The 14,585-nt window shown below is 39.3% G+C and overlaps 1 protein-coding gene across 1 annotated transcript in view; it reads right to left on the reverse strand.

Annotated features, from left to right (window-relative positions):
• Positions 1-13,257: 13,257 nt before the first annotated feature.
• The window catches only part of SMS (spermine synthase), a 51,352-nt gene continuing 50,024 nt past the window's right edge, over positions 13,258-14,585 (reverse strand). Inside the window, exon 11 of the mRNA XM_071812330.1 lies at positions 13,258-13,665. Within this exon, the coding sequence (XP_071668431.1) occupies positions 13,623-13,665 (43 nt within the window). The 3' untranslated portion in view covers positions 13,258-13,622. The remainder of the gene's footprint in view (positions 13,666-14,585) is intronic.

The following is a 14,585-nucleotide window of genomic DNA, read 5'->3' on the forward strand; positions in this document are numbered from 1 at the left end:
ACATACACTTGTAAATACAAGCATATGTGTATTATCTTACTCTTTCACAAGCAAACACAATTCTCACTTCCATCAGTTATGCCAAGAATTAGGCAAGAGTGCTTGGTCTGAACTAAAAAACAATCGTACTATGTCACCTTCTCCCCACACAGCTTGGTTCAAGGAAGTTCCTATTTTTTGAAGTTTGATTACTCAATAGACACACAATCCCCCGCGTTTTGCTCTGTTTTCACTGGCAACAGTCAAAACCAAAGTTACATAGGTGTTGCTGAACCTGGAATAACAAAACAGCCTAAAGTCAGCACACATTCAGCCCCAGCTTGTTGAAAGACTGGCTTGCGGTGAGTCAAAGCACTGTAAAGCATTTTTGACTTTCTTGCATTTAGGTAACTTCAAGACATAGTAAAACAATTACTGGTAGTTTCAATGCAGACAGAATAAAAAAAAGGTCTTTAAGTGTAAAAACCAAAACAATGCATGTAAAACATATCAGGTTATACTAACACATTATTTACAGAAGACATTTTCTCAGAAGATGTTGGCCTCATGGTGCACATTAAAGACCTGCTCAATCTTGAAGGCAACTGACAGGTTACCTTAAAGCAATCAGGTAAGCTCTACAGAAGCACTTCACAATCTAAGCATCATAGCTTTGATGACACCCTACAGAGCATTTTTAGCTCTTGGTAGAGGGAAGAATATAGCCACTCCCACACTGCTGTAGGCAGAGCCACCAAACACAGCTTGAGTGGCTTCAGCAGAAAAAGCATGGGACCACAGCCTGTGAAGTTAAGGGTGTATTCAGAGGTATAAACTGGCTTTGTTGAAAGAGATTAATTGGCATGGGTCAGAGTAAAGGCCATATTTAAACTCATTTCAAGTGTTCCACTATGGGGCCTTGAACACTTTTTTTCAAAGCTACGCAGCTGTTGTAGCCAGAATTGGCCAACTGGGCTTTAAGTAAACCCAACATGTTGCATTTGAAGACAGCTTGGCCATTTGTCCTCAGATATCTGAATCTTATAAGTGATACTCTCTTGGCTACAAAACCCCCTAAATCTCCATACTGCAGCCAAGAGCAACCACACTCTGGCACAATACTGTCCTTTATTCATGTGACAGATATAGCTGGAAATAAATAATTTCATTGTTTTCCAGTGGAACAGCCACATCACAGAAGGTCTCAGTGAAGCTGTGAGAATGTGGGTCATTAACTGAAGAGCCAACAGGCCTCTGAACATGGCTGGCAGCAAGTTGTTCCACTAACTACAAATGCGGATAAAACACCCTGGAAAGCAGAAAACTTTGTCCTCTTACACCTAATTCCCCAAATCACTTTTTTTTTTTTAAATTCCAAGTAGGCTAAGCTATTCTTAATTACTCCAAGAAGAACTTGTCCCTGCTACAGGAAAGATTGCGTTCTCTGATCAAAAGGTGCTTGTATCTAACCCAAACAGCAACATCTGGGATGATTAAACCACTCAAGTTCACAAGCTTTTTTAGAGCTGCTTTTGAAAGAGCACTTTAATGAAACAACGCATATGTTCCCAAGCAGAAAGAAAAACTGCTTTAGATCTTCTGGCAATTTTTCTTTAAGTAGCACATTAAATTATAGCTAAAAACCCCGCTCCTTTTTCTAAAGGCCACATTCACACTATAATCATCGCATGTGCACACTCATGACATCCCAGTGTATAGATTAAACCTGAAGCCCAGATCCAGCGCACATGGACTGCAGAAAGGCACGTTAATTGGGGATTAATAAATATACAACATACTCTGGAGTAACTATGAGCAATTTTCTTGCTTTTTTCATATGATCTGTGAACATAAGCTGAAAGAGCATTGAAAAAGACACTGCTGGAAAATGTGACATTTCCAGTGGCCACAGCAGTAGGTGCATGGATGCAAACAGGCCACAACTATCTGTTTGTTGTTATTGTGTTGGGTTTTTTTGGTTTGTTTTGTTTCAATACTGCATCACCACAGCTTTACCTACTTATTTTGCTCTGTCCAAATCTTCATTCACAGCTGCTGAAGACTGTTTACATGAACAGCAGAAGCACAGAAGCTTGATTTCTGCTGAGTTTGTGTCTCATGGATAAATTTTCAGGTGTGTAATGAAACATTCACCAAGTTTTGAAATCAAAAGCGGAGAACCACCAGGCCTGCATTTAGTTGGTTTCAGCCCCTACTGTCCCTACCATGCCCTCTTGTCTTTGAGAAGCACAACTGCCACCGCAAAAGCAAAGGCTCCTGCCTACACTACCACTTGGATCTCCAAAGGTATTAGCAGAGCAGCACAGATCTGTCTTCAGTAGCAGCAGCACCCAGAGGCAGCTGAAGCCAGGACCAGAGCAATTGCTCCACAAAGGTGCTGCTGAACAGGTAACTGAGAACTCCTGGTCACTGCAAGAGGGTATCTGCTCACTTGCTTTTGCTGACTTCTGTGGAAAACCTGCAAAAATGGACTAAAACTCCTCATGTGTTACCACCCAAGGCAGTGGAGCTCAGCAGTCCTATAAGGTACCAGCTTGGGTGAAAGCTCTTCTCACACAATGGTCATTCAGTCACATCCCTCTGCACAACGAATTCTCCTGTGCCTAATCACAGTGAAGCCTTTGCAGCAGCAGCAAGAGACCTTTCCACTCAGGCAAAAAGTTGACAGAACTTAGCATCTTTGAGCTCAAATCCTCTCTGACAAATTCGGCTAAAGTTTGCTGACAAGATCAAGCAAGGGTTACAGAGCAAAACTGTGCAGGAGGGAGTGGGGACAGAGGTAGGGAAAGCACAACTGCATAACCTCTGTTCTCAGAGGAGAACAAGCTGTTTTTAAAAAAATCCTTGTTTTTCCAGGGTATTGCTACAGCCAGAAGTTAGTTTTATGTGAATGCATTTTACTCAAATGGTTTTTTTTTTCCCTTCTCCCTCATCTCAAAATGAGATTACAATTAACTTTGCACACAGTTAAAATCTAGAAAAATCCTACATTAAATATGTCCTATCTACAATACCCCATAACATGAGACTTTGTGTCTCTTGTTCAGCAGAGGTATTTCTAGGCATCATCTGTTCTTCTCCCTGTCTTGGTGCTACTTCAGTGATTATGGCCATATTTAATGATAATGTACAGCAGCACCTCAGGAGGGTTTAAATACACTTGATCATCAAGTTCTCAGGAAAGGGTAAGCCAGAGACAGATCAGGTTGAAACCACAGCATGAGGCCCCATGGTACAGAATCAGCAAAACCAAACATTTGCTCTCCTGAAGTCACAGAAGTCCTCAAGAACCAAAGAGTGAGGCACTAAATATAATTATCTACACAAACCAAATTGCTATGTCTGACAGCCCTTCCCTGAAATTTCCAACATATCTATTTAAAGTGAAGCTATGTATTTTTTTCCTATTAACACACGGCTAAAACCCTCAAATTTATTACTACCTTACATTTTTATGGCTTTTAATCAAACCAGTATAAAAACAAAGCAAAACTTTGAGTAAAACTTATGGACACTTACATAGACTATCTGGTGTATCCATACTTTTCTCAAAGTCAGTGATTTAGATTGTCACTAAATTTGAAGAGTCTTATAGCTTCAACCTTATTTCAGTGCTTGGGTGGAGGATTTATCTGGGATCAAGGAAAAATGTATAGGATTTTCTTTTGTGACATTCCTGCATACAATTGAGCAGGAAAGTAGGTATTCTGGATTATTTGGTTTCAATTCCTAGTATTGCAAAAATATTGCATGAAAACAACAAAACCTGAAAGTCACTTAGGCAAAAACTTCAAATGTTTCTGCTCTATGTAGAACAATTAAGAAAAATACTCCTATCTGTAACAGGCAAAAACAGAATAGAGACTTAGCAGTAAAGTTAAAATAGCATTAAAAAAAAGTGGTTGAAGCTTTTAAGGGGATTCAAAGAGTCAGTAATGTTACAGTGCTGAAGACACCCACAACTTTGCCACCTTAGCCATTACAGGCCAAAAGAAGCATAAATGGAGTGATGAGAATTTGAATGGAAGCTCTGACAAAAAGGTGTGAATCTGCAGCATGAAAATGTCACCAGCAATACATTGTCACTGCCTTTATCTACCCCTGCAGAAGAAGTGAAAAGCAAAACCGTCATCAGAATGAGGATTTTGGCACTGAGCTTTGTACCAACTGCATCTAAACTGCTTGTTAGATACCAAAATCTGAACCACTATGTGCTATTACTCCCAATAAACATTTGCTAGAACATGAGAACAAGTAACTGGACTAGAGACTCTCCAGTGGAAGAGTCTCAGTATGTCTCTAACTAGCTACTCTTAGATATATAAAAAATTGTGCTATGAAATTAGCTATACCGCTAGCAATGGTAATCACAAAAATAGTTGTGATCAAGCATATTTGTCATGTTGATCAAAACTAAATCATTTTCTATAGATTGCAGAAAGGATCACAGTCTAAGAAGTTTCCTTAGCTTTAATGTGCACTTCTCAAGCAAGTGACAGAATCTTCATCCACTAGCAGATGCTGGTAAGTTCACTGATCTTTAATAATTTGATGCTATTTCTGCTCATGTTGGTTTTTTTTTGTTTGGGTTTTTTTTTGTTTGTTTGTTTTGGGTGTGTTTCAGTGTTTTTTTGTTGTTTTAATTACTTCAAACATGAGTGTCTTCCTTGGTTGAACTGGTTGACTGAAATGGGAGATTCATTACATCATTTTACAACAATACCCAAGTTAAACTTTCACAAAGACTGCACTTTTTATTAAAAGTGATAGACATACTGCAAATTGGACAATAAACAGAAATAAGATCAGTTAGAACATACTAATAGCAATTACTTTCCCTAGGCAAAACTCTACAGCCAGGGCAGAAGTTTCCAGAAATTAACTAGGAGTATTCTCTCAATGAGAGAAAATAAGAGCCTGGAGGGGCACGTTCTACCTTCCCAACCCAGAGAGGAAGCACTCGCACCCATGCTACATCTGGACTAAGACACATACGAGAATTTCCCACTGGCTTCCCAAATGTGACTTAATTCCACATCTGGGCACAACCTGCATCCACATTCAGGGTGTCTAGGGACAGAAGAACACTGACACAAGAACCTGATGAGAATCACAGCTTGTTGGGGGCAACAGAGAGATCAGGATCCCAAGCTGTGCTGTAGTCGGCCAGGATGCAGTCACGTAGCCAAGATTATCAACTATTTTACGCAAAGTACCTCAATTTCCTCACAGGTTTTTCTTACATTTCCTAGACTCCTATTTCTCTTACACTGGCACTTCCTAACTTAACCTGGTACCAAATCTTACCCTAGAACAGCAGTATGAGAAAAAGCAGTGTCATATGCCAGCTTTCTGCCCAGATGCTGGCCTTAACCAGACTTAACTTGTTCCCTTTGCAGTCACTACTTAACACCTTTCAGAACATCAGAACAGATTATCAGGAATGAGGCAAACAGAGCACATTTCATTCTGGTTCAATCAGATAAACTCACGGTCCCATCCAAGCTTTCACAACATGATGCTGTGACTGCATTTTCTTAGGGCATTGCAGCCTTTGCCTTTGGAAAACATGCTTTTAAGAGGAATGATGTGTTTTCAACCGCACTTCATAAAATAGTTCATGGCTTGCTGTTTTTGTTTTAACCATCTATTTTTCTCCACTACATCCTGGGATAAAAGAAACTATAAAGCACTATTTTAAGTTACATAAACTGAAATTCATCCACTGTTACATGAATATGGGAGCACTATAAAACATTTAAAACTATTAAAGCGCCTTTTGATGGGCATGACAAAATGTATTTTAGTGTGTCTGAAGTTCAGATATATTTGAGTATTTGTTCACAATCAAATGCTTGAGAAAGGCCAAATTTCTGCCACTCACTAAAAAGATTATTTACCTGCTGCCACCAGGCAGCCAAGCAGGGCCCAAGAAGCCAGGTCACAAGAACAACCCAGACTTAAGTCATGTTCTTCTGTATGTTCATTCAGTATGGAGAAGCACTTTTTGACAGATGAAGGAAGTCACCTTCACTGTGGCCCACACAGCTTCCTTCCAGCTGCAGCTCATGGAGCAGATGCTTACCTTTGTAACAACATCTTTTTGCATGTGGATCTGAAACCACATTGCTGATTTCTGCAACGTAGTGAAAATAAAATGAAACAAACAGGTCTCACATGCTTTTTAAAGAACATAGCAAAGCACATCAACAGCCAGGATGTTCACACTGCATGAAATGGGTGCTGCCCACATATTCTTGAAACAAACCCCTTCTGAGAAAGTATTTAAAACTTGAGTGGTGTTATAATTTTTAACCTAACCTCAGAAAACACAACAAAAATCAGTCTATTTACCCAAAGTGAACTGGGAGAGTTAAATTACTAACACAAACAAAATTTTATTTCAGAGTTTCGAAGGTGTGAACAGCAGCAAGTTTAATTAAAAAACACCACAGCCCCCTACAAAAGCTACAGAGTATTGACACAGATAAAGCTTTTTTCCATTAGACCAAAGTGGCATGCAGTTTCTGCTAGATAACTTTTTAGCTGGCTCCAGAATCTATTTGAAACTTCTGGATGACTGGAATCATAGGATATCTTAATTTGGAAGGGACCTATAAATGGTTCAGGAGATGTGGTTAAAGTAACAAGAAAAAAAACCACAAGGGGTAACTCTTAACAACTCTTCCCCTATGTTTCTAAAGCAGGCATAAACTATGATGCTTCAACCTTTCCTTTGGACATTTTCTCCTGTATCCTGCACCTTCCTCTGACCTGCTACCCCCCACCACCAGTTCCCACACCTGCACCCTACTCAGGTCTGTCAGTACAACTGCTTGTCTGGTAACACAATGAACCAGGCAGGTCCATTTTAAACACAGATTGCTATTTCAGCAGGGCAGCTGAAGTGAGATCTGCTCCCCATCTCCCTTCAATGTCTCTGCTGTCTCATTTTAACCAAATTGGTTTGCCACATGGTCACAGGAGAGCTGCAAATAACCACAGAGGAGCTAACGCAGGGTGAGAATAAAGAGGTGGAAGTGCCGAGAAGATAGCTAGGACCACTTACATGGCAGAGCTACCAGAGGAAATGTCTTCATGGCAAACCCTTCACACAAGCTGTAGTGTTGAGAAAACTGGGTTGAGTAGATTTTAGAAAGCACTCCATTCAGTCAAGAAAGTTAAAAGTATTTTTCATCTTTGAGAAGCTATGGCTAATTAAATTTTCATACATCTGCATATTCATGTGCATTTGCAGCACATCTGGAAATAAAAGTTCAAAGAGAGGGCAACAAGAGGACTATACCATCTAGTCTCAGTAAACCTAGTAGTTAAGTCCATATTGTGAGCAAGCTCTTGCGATAATTTAGCATGACCCATAGACTGAAGATACACACTACATAAGAAAGGCTCTGGCAGCAGTTCAACACTGATTGTTCTCTTGAGCTAAATCTAATCTCATTATTATGGACAAAACTTCCAAAAGTTGTCAATATTTTCATGCCTCCAGGCTAAGCAGCTTCATCTTTAATGAGGCTGCCTCTTCTCTGCTTACCTTGACAAGCACTAAATTTCTCTCTTGCCTTATTTATTGTCTTCCCAGTCACTCACATTTAAAGTTATCACCTTCTTTTTTTTAAGGTTGAAGGTATTCCAGGAAGGCATTCCTGCAGCTTGCACATGGTCCTCCAGAAGAATCCAGGCAACCAGTATCCACTGTCTCACCCACCCCCTACCAGCAGGGAACCCATACAAAGGCCTGGTCTGCTTTCTGCTTTTGGGGTACCTTCCCATAGAGTGTTTGGGACAACAAAAGGTGTGCATAAGGAAGAGACAGTATGTCATCGATGTATTAAGATCATTGTGGTCTCCAGGAGATGTGGATGCCCTCCCTGAACTCACTTTGTACCTGCAAAGCTTAACAAGATGAGACAGACCAAGTATGACAAGTGTGCCCAAAGCTCAAGGCTACCAAATCAACAGCTATTGCTCTTGCTGGAGGCAAGACTATCTGCTGGATCCAGTTCCTGAACAGCAGAGTACATGTTTCTTAGCCACATGACTACAAGTTGCACATCTACCATGGTTTTGGTGTAACTGTTCACATGTCAGCACGTCAAGGCCAGAGATGTCTTTGTAGCAAGTAATAGGTAGTGCTAAGGAAAGCAGCCTTAGGCGTGCTCGACCATGTCTTAATTTTGCATCACCAGAGGTCTGGCATCTGATCCCAGCCACCACAGGTGTAAAGGCACACAGGGCTTCACTAAGTAGAGGGTCAAGATCCCGAAGAGGTAGACTCAAAATGCATCTCAACTATAACTTCTTAAGGCACATGGCTGTCTCAGAAACAACTCCAGCAATTGTGAGCAGAGATCTTTTCCTTGCCCTCATTTTGAACTGTTTATATATATGGAAAGAATGTTATAATGGTAGTAGAAACTTTTTTACTATGTGACACAGGTAAAAATTTCATAAAGGATGCTATCTATTTTAAAAATAGAAAACAATGTATATTCTTGTAATTATTCTGTCAGTCTTCACTGAGGTTTTAAACAATGAAATGTCAAAAACTTGTTGCCTGAAAAAAAGAAATCTGTCATCCTTCCACCCCAAATAACTAACCAGTGGTTATAAAACATCAAAACCACATGGGTGTTAGAGGAGATGCCAATCATCAAGAAGTTAGATCCCAGCATGTCCCTGTATGAAGCTTAAGAGCAGAATTTGGACAAAGCAGGGAATAATTAAAAAACACCACAAACCCAACAGTTTTGATAATTAAAGTATGTTAAATAGGGAAGTGTTAGGTAACATTAGCAGCTACAAGGACAAAAAAGCATAACAGAGCTGTATATACTCACCTTTGCTATTCTCACCTACTATTATACAACTTCTGTTTTATAATTCTGTTGCTGCTTGTCTTTGTATATACAAAGACTATGATGTTTCAATTATACATCAATAAGACGCTTTTGCCTTTGAGTCCTTCAAAGTAAATCTGCTGGCAATATGGAACACAATGTGTCATGCACTCAACACCAAGATAATGAAACTTATCATCTCAAGAAACATACAATGAACTTGTCACTGCACTTTAAAGTCAGGTGAAAAAAATCCTGTAAGGGCTTGTTTTTTGTTGTTGTTGTTGTCATGCATTTGCCAGTTCTGATCAGTTTTTCCAGTTCCATGAGGTGAAAGCAGCAGAAATGCCACTGGTATGTTTCTGCCTTCTACCCTTCCATGCTCACAGAGACAACCCATGACAGTTAAATCCCACAGTCCCTTTTCCTCTGGGCTTCATAAAGTTCATATTTATTTGGTCAGGTAACCTGTCTACCCTAAACACTCCTTAATATGAATAGTTTCCTTTTGGTCATGACTTCATTTCTAGCACTTAAGTTCTTTTCCTCCTAAAATACTCAGGAGCCACCTCGCAAATGTTATTCAGAAGGTAAAAAAACCAAACAAAAACACAAAAAACACCCACCACCATCTTCCTTCTCCCTCTGATCCCTGCAGAAAACAAGCTAGGCAGTGTGACTAGCACTCCTTTCATGTGCAGATGTGTTCCCCAAATCCTCACATCTGTTGTGCTGTCCTGTTTATGGTTCGTCCACCTGGCTCATTCCCATCTTAACTGCTCTTGCATCCTTTCCTTCTTAGACACTGCACAGGAACACTTATGCTGCTAATTATGAAGTGTATTTCACCCTCTTATTTCCTTCCTGTTACTTTCTCAATTTCTACCTCAAACTCAAGTTCACTAAAGTGTATGACCTCTCTATCAGCTTCTTCACATCCTTCCACCATTCCCATTCCATATTTTTAACTCCTTGCTCCCTACAGCATCCCACATTTCAAAAAGCCACTTCTGTGTTGCATGATGCTATTATTAATCACTCCTGCACTTCCTCTGCTAGTTCTCTCGCTCGCTTCTTCAGCATCTCCTTTCATGATTCCAACTACTCTTTTTTTGTGTGGGCAATGTTTGCAAACTTCTTCCTCCCCTTATCCTCATGCAACATCATCCAGAGTCTCCTATTCCTAAATTTAGAAACTGAGTATTTTCTTCTCACTTGACCCCTTACTTTGTTCCTTCCAGTAAGCTGTTAACACCTCAAACTTTAAGTGAAGATAAAAAAGCAAGATATCCATCTTCCCTGTTGTGCATGTAAACAAGTTAATATTACTCTTTATCCAACCCTCAAAGTCTGTATGCAACTTTTTTCCCCCCACAAAGTTAAGCCTTTCCCCTTCTTCCCCAACTACCAAGGCCTCTGCTATCATTGTACTTAGAACAGATGTAAATGCTTCTCCTTTCCAGTTATCTGGAATTTACTTAAGTCTCTCCATGGTCTTTTAGAAGTCACATTCTTCTTTCATTGTCTGACATTATTCATCTTTCTGAATCACACTCCAGAGTAACTTCAACGTCCCTGTCCTGTTCATGCTGTTCTCTCTCTCGAGTTCTCTGCCAAAGCCTGAATCATTCTGAACATCATTCATTTCTCCTAAGCCTCCTTTCTCTGTGCCACTCAACAAGTTATGCTGCCACCCAAAGCCAACTTGCCACTTCAGCAGAAAAACCAAATCTGACACTTACAGACCTCTAGAGAATTTGCATCTATAGTACTCTACAGAAAATTAACTCCTTCTAGGCAAAGATCACTGAAGCCTCAATCAATCCTCCCCATCACTGTTCCATACTACAGAGTATCTTATCTGAGCATAAGATATGGAAAGTAACAATTTATTAATCTGAGAGAGACAGAAAACATAAAAGGACCATTAAGTACCTTTATGTCTGTTAGGTGACAAAAAAGGTACAATGGTAAGCATCATACCTGTCAATTCTGTCATTTTAACACAGAATCCACAATGTATTTAACAAGTCAAACACACAAGGAATAATAACAGACCTTTATTTTAACACATGCACTGCAGTGATGCAGTAATTTCAATACCAGCAGTCTTCTCTTCGCACAACTACTACCAATCAGTTTTTAATTACTTAAAATCACATTTCTAGGTGGAAGCAGCATTTAGCGCAAAGAACAATTAAGAAAACCTTAATGTTAACTGTATCTTGGGAACTGTTTGCATACATAGTGCAGCAATCATACCTATTTTCCAACTGGCCTTAAACATGGAAAAAATCTGTCAGCTATATCAATTCACATTCAAAAGTTCTAACACAGAAACTTGTTTGCCTTTTAAAAAAACATCTACACTATAGCAACAAGTAAAGACTCACAGTGTGTATATATTTGCTCAGAATCAATTCAGCAACTTCAAAAAAATACTGTTCACTGAATTGCTTTATACTGCCTCTATTACCTTAAAAACCTACATTAAAAAGTTTAAAGAAAAAAATCAGTTCTCCAACTCTTTATAATGTATCAGTTGAAAAGGAAGGATTTACAAGCACCACTGCCTCACCTATCAGTATGTAATTCAGGTCCCCTGGGCTTTCTGGGAATAGATTACCGGACATTCCTGCACCCCCAGCACCCCTGTGCTCAGGCAGACTCACGCAGCAAAGTTCAAGGAAAGTGCTGGCCTTGGCACAGCAAGCACGTTAAGTTGTCTTCCAGTTCACAAGTTTCTTCACTAAAAACTACCACCCCCACTCATTGTGACTGATTTCTACATCTATCAAGCTCACTCAGAAATACACAGGCTATAACCCGTGTCCCAGCAAATGCCTGTGTGCTCAGTTTCACCTATGTGAGTAATCACACTATCAATGGGAACATCCATCCTTGCAGAGTTAAGTGTATACATAACCACTCACAGGACATCTGCAGTTACACAATATACTGATCACCATCCTGTATCATAAATGAGGGGTCACTACTAGTTTATAGTCAATAATATTAAGGTATTTTCTGGGATGTATACAAGAGAACTAAAGCACCTGGGGAAATCAATTACACTTTATCCTCCTGTTTAGAGGGAGGCTGTGGTCTTCAGGAGTATTTAGCAATGCAGAAGCTGTAGGCCATGGAAGAACTGTGCCCCATGTATATTAAAAAAATTAACATTAACTGCAGTAGTTCAAAATAAGGCTGAAGAATACTTCTATTGGCTCTCCAAACTGAAAGCATTTTAACAGCACAACTGTACAATACAAAAAATACAATACACCAAATGAAGAGCATGTTTTTGCAAGTTTCAGTAGCACTCTGGAATTCTACATAGGTTATTCAGACTTCATGAACAGCTTATATACATGGGAAACAGTAAAATTCTTCTTTATGTATGATTTTAAAATACATATCTTAGGAGTGATTTTTGTTTTGTTTTCATTACCAGTATCTCAGAGGGGAAATCAACTCCCTCCAATAAAACTAAGAACAAGTAAATACTAGGTGTTGAAGGCAAACATCGTTACAGCTCAGGATTAAGAGTGTTTAGGGAAATACTGCACTTTTTATTCTCTCTTGGAAATGTACTTTCCTACCTCTTTTCAAGTGGGATCTTTTTAAACACCGAAAGTAAAGTGTTAGCACATTCTTACAAAAACACAGCTTTTCAGATAATGTGAGAAATGGATGAAGAAAAAGGCTTTATATTTCAGAACAAAGCTACAATGCAACATAGCTTCCACTGGTTTTTGCCCTGCAAGTGAATCTGACTCACCAAGAGCCCCACACACCATGGTGAATCTGCAGCAATATGACCAGGACTTACCCTACTGAAATACACATACTCACCCCAAAACATTCAGTACTGGTACACATCAATCTAGATCATATCCACATTTCTTTACCCTCTTCAAGAACCTACTGATTCCTATAAGGTTGAGGAGTGTATGCTCACAAGAATTCAATTTCTTGTGCTGTGGTGGGATGGAAAACCAGTTTTTATTTTCATGCTGACAGAGTTCAAAGTGCCTCTATAACCTACAGTTAAATCCATATCAAAACCCAAATAATCAATACAGCAGCAGCTAAAGAATTCCATAAGGCGAAAGGTCAAAGATTTTTCTCCTGCAGAAGAGATTACAGGAATGATGAATGATACTAGAGTAAACAGAATTTAAGACTAGCTTTCTTCTCTTTGCAACAAAGGATTTAGGGTATCCTTTCAGAAGGCTCCCCCACACCCACCCTTTTTTTAGTTATGCACCTCTCTATATGGAAGCACTGTGGTGTTCATTTAAAACAAAAAAAAACAAACCATACCCTCCAACCTTAAACACCATAAATTAAAAAAACTGGTGGAAGAAGAAAAGGAAACTCCACAGACCACCCCTCAGGGATGAAATGCTAAAGATGTCTGGTTTAATCAGTTTGTGAAGATCTACAAAAAAAATAAAAAGGATCACATTCTAAAGGTTCAGTGCATTCAGCAGCTATACAGTTTTGCTGCCTATTCATCTTTAAGTTGACTTTCAAAAATAACAGCCTAGCTCATCAAAATATACATTTCCCATTTGCTTTTAAATTAAAATAATAATAAAAAACATTTAAAGAATTCACAATCAATAGCATGACTAAGTTTCAGGATCATCTACAGCATATAATTTAAAGGTTCAAGATGCCAATATGCAGCATGTGGCAGGCCTATATGCTCCATGCAGCTTGTACATTTAGGATACTCTCTAATAATCTCTATGTTCAGATGTCAGTTGGTTTCTTCCAAATAGTGTAGAATACCCATCTGGAGAAAATAAGTTAAGGGGAAAAAAAGCAAAGTTTGTAGTACATAGTTAAAATGGAAGTAGCTCTTTTCACTTATATTTCTATTCTGAAAACTTCTGGTAGGTCATCAAGATGAAATATGTTAAAAACACACCTCAAAAGTGACATCTCCCTGGATCATCTTTTTGGCTTAACAGTTCAAAAGAGTATCCCATTTCCCCTGAAAGTAAATTCCTTCGCAAACCCATACATACTTTATTCCTCTAGATTTTTTCAGGTGGTGCATTTTTTTTTCATTGCAACCAGTGAACAAACTACAGAAGTACTTTGGGAAGAGTGATCAAAACATCAATCAGGAGTTCACCAATTTGGGATCTCTCTTGCCCATCTTCTCAATGGTAAAGTAGCAAGCCTGAGCAGTAGAGACATCCAGCCACTTAAATTGTGAATCTCTAACATACACAGTCAGACAAAACTAATACCTACATGTTCAACAGCTGAACACTAGGTGTCCAGGTATCCTATTGGGAAATGTTTACTGCCTCTTAAATGCCTAAATAGGTTCTGTTGAATGCTCACTTAACAGATACATCTAAATTTTGCTCATGCTTTTCTCTAAAAGCTTATGTGGCATTTGCTTTAGGTACATAAATACTTTTCAGAATGCAGACCTTTATGTTGCCCAGACTGAGCTAGAAGCAAAGAGAACAAATGGCAGCTGTATTGGTGCTCTTTGTGCTGCTCCTCTGAGGGGAGACGGACCCAGCTTCAGTACAGTCACAGAGGAGCCACGCTCACTCCCTCATTCCTTGAGGCATTCCTGGCTGGACAGACAACCCAGCCTCAACAGCTCTCTTGCTGTGCTGGGCACATGAGAGAGCTCAAAGCTACGTAATTCTACCTGCTTCTGGAGAAGACAGGAGAATGAGATATGAACAT

Source organism: Patagioenas fasciata, chromosome 1 (genome assembly GCF_037038585.1).
Source record: "Patagioenas fasciata isolate bPatFas1 chromosome 1, bPatFas1.hap1, whole genome shotgun sequence".
Lineage (NCBI taxonomy): Eukaryota > Metazoa > Chordata > Aves > Columbiformes > Columbidae > Patagioenas > Patagioenas fasciata.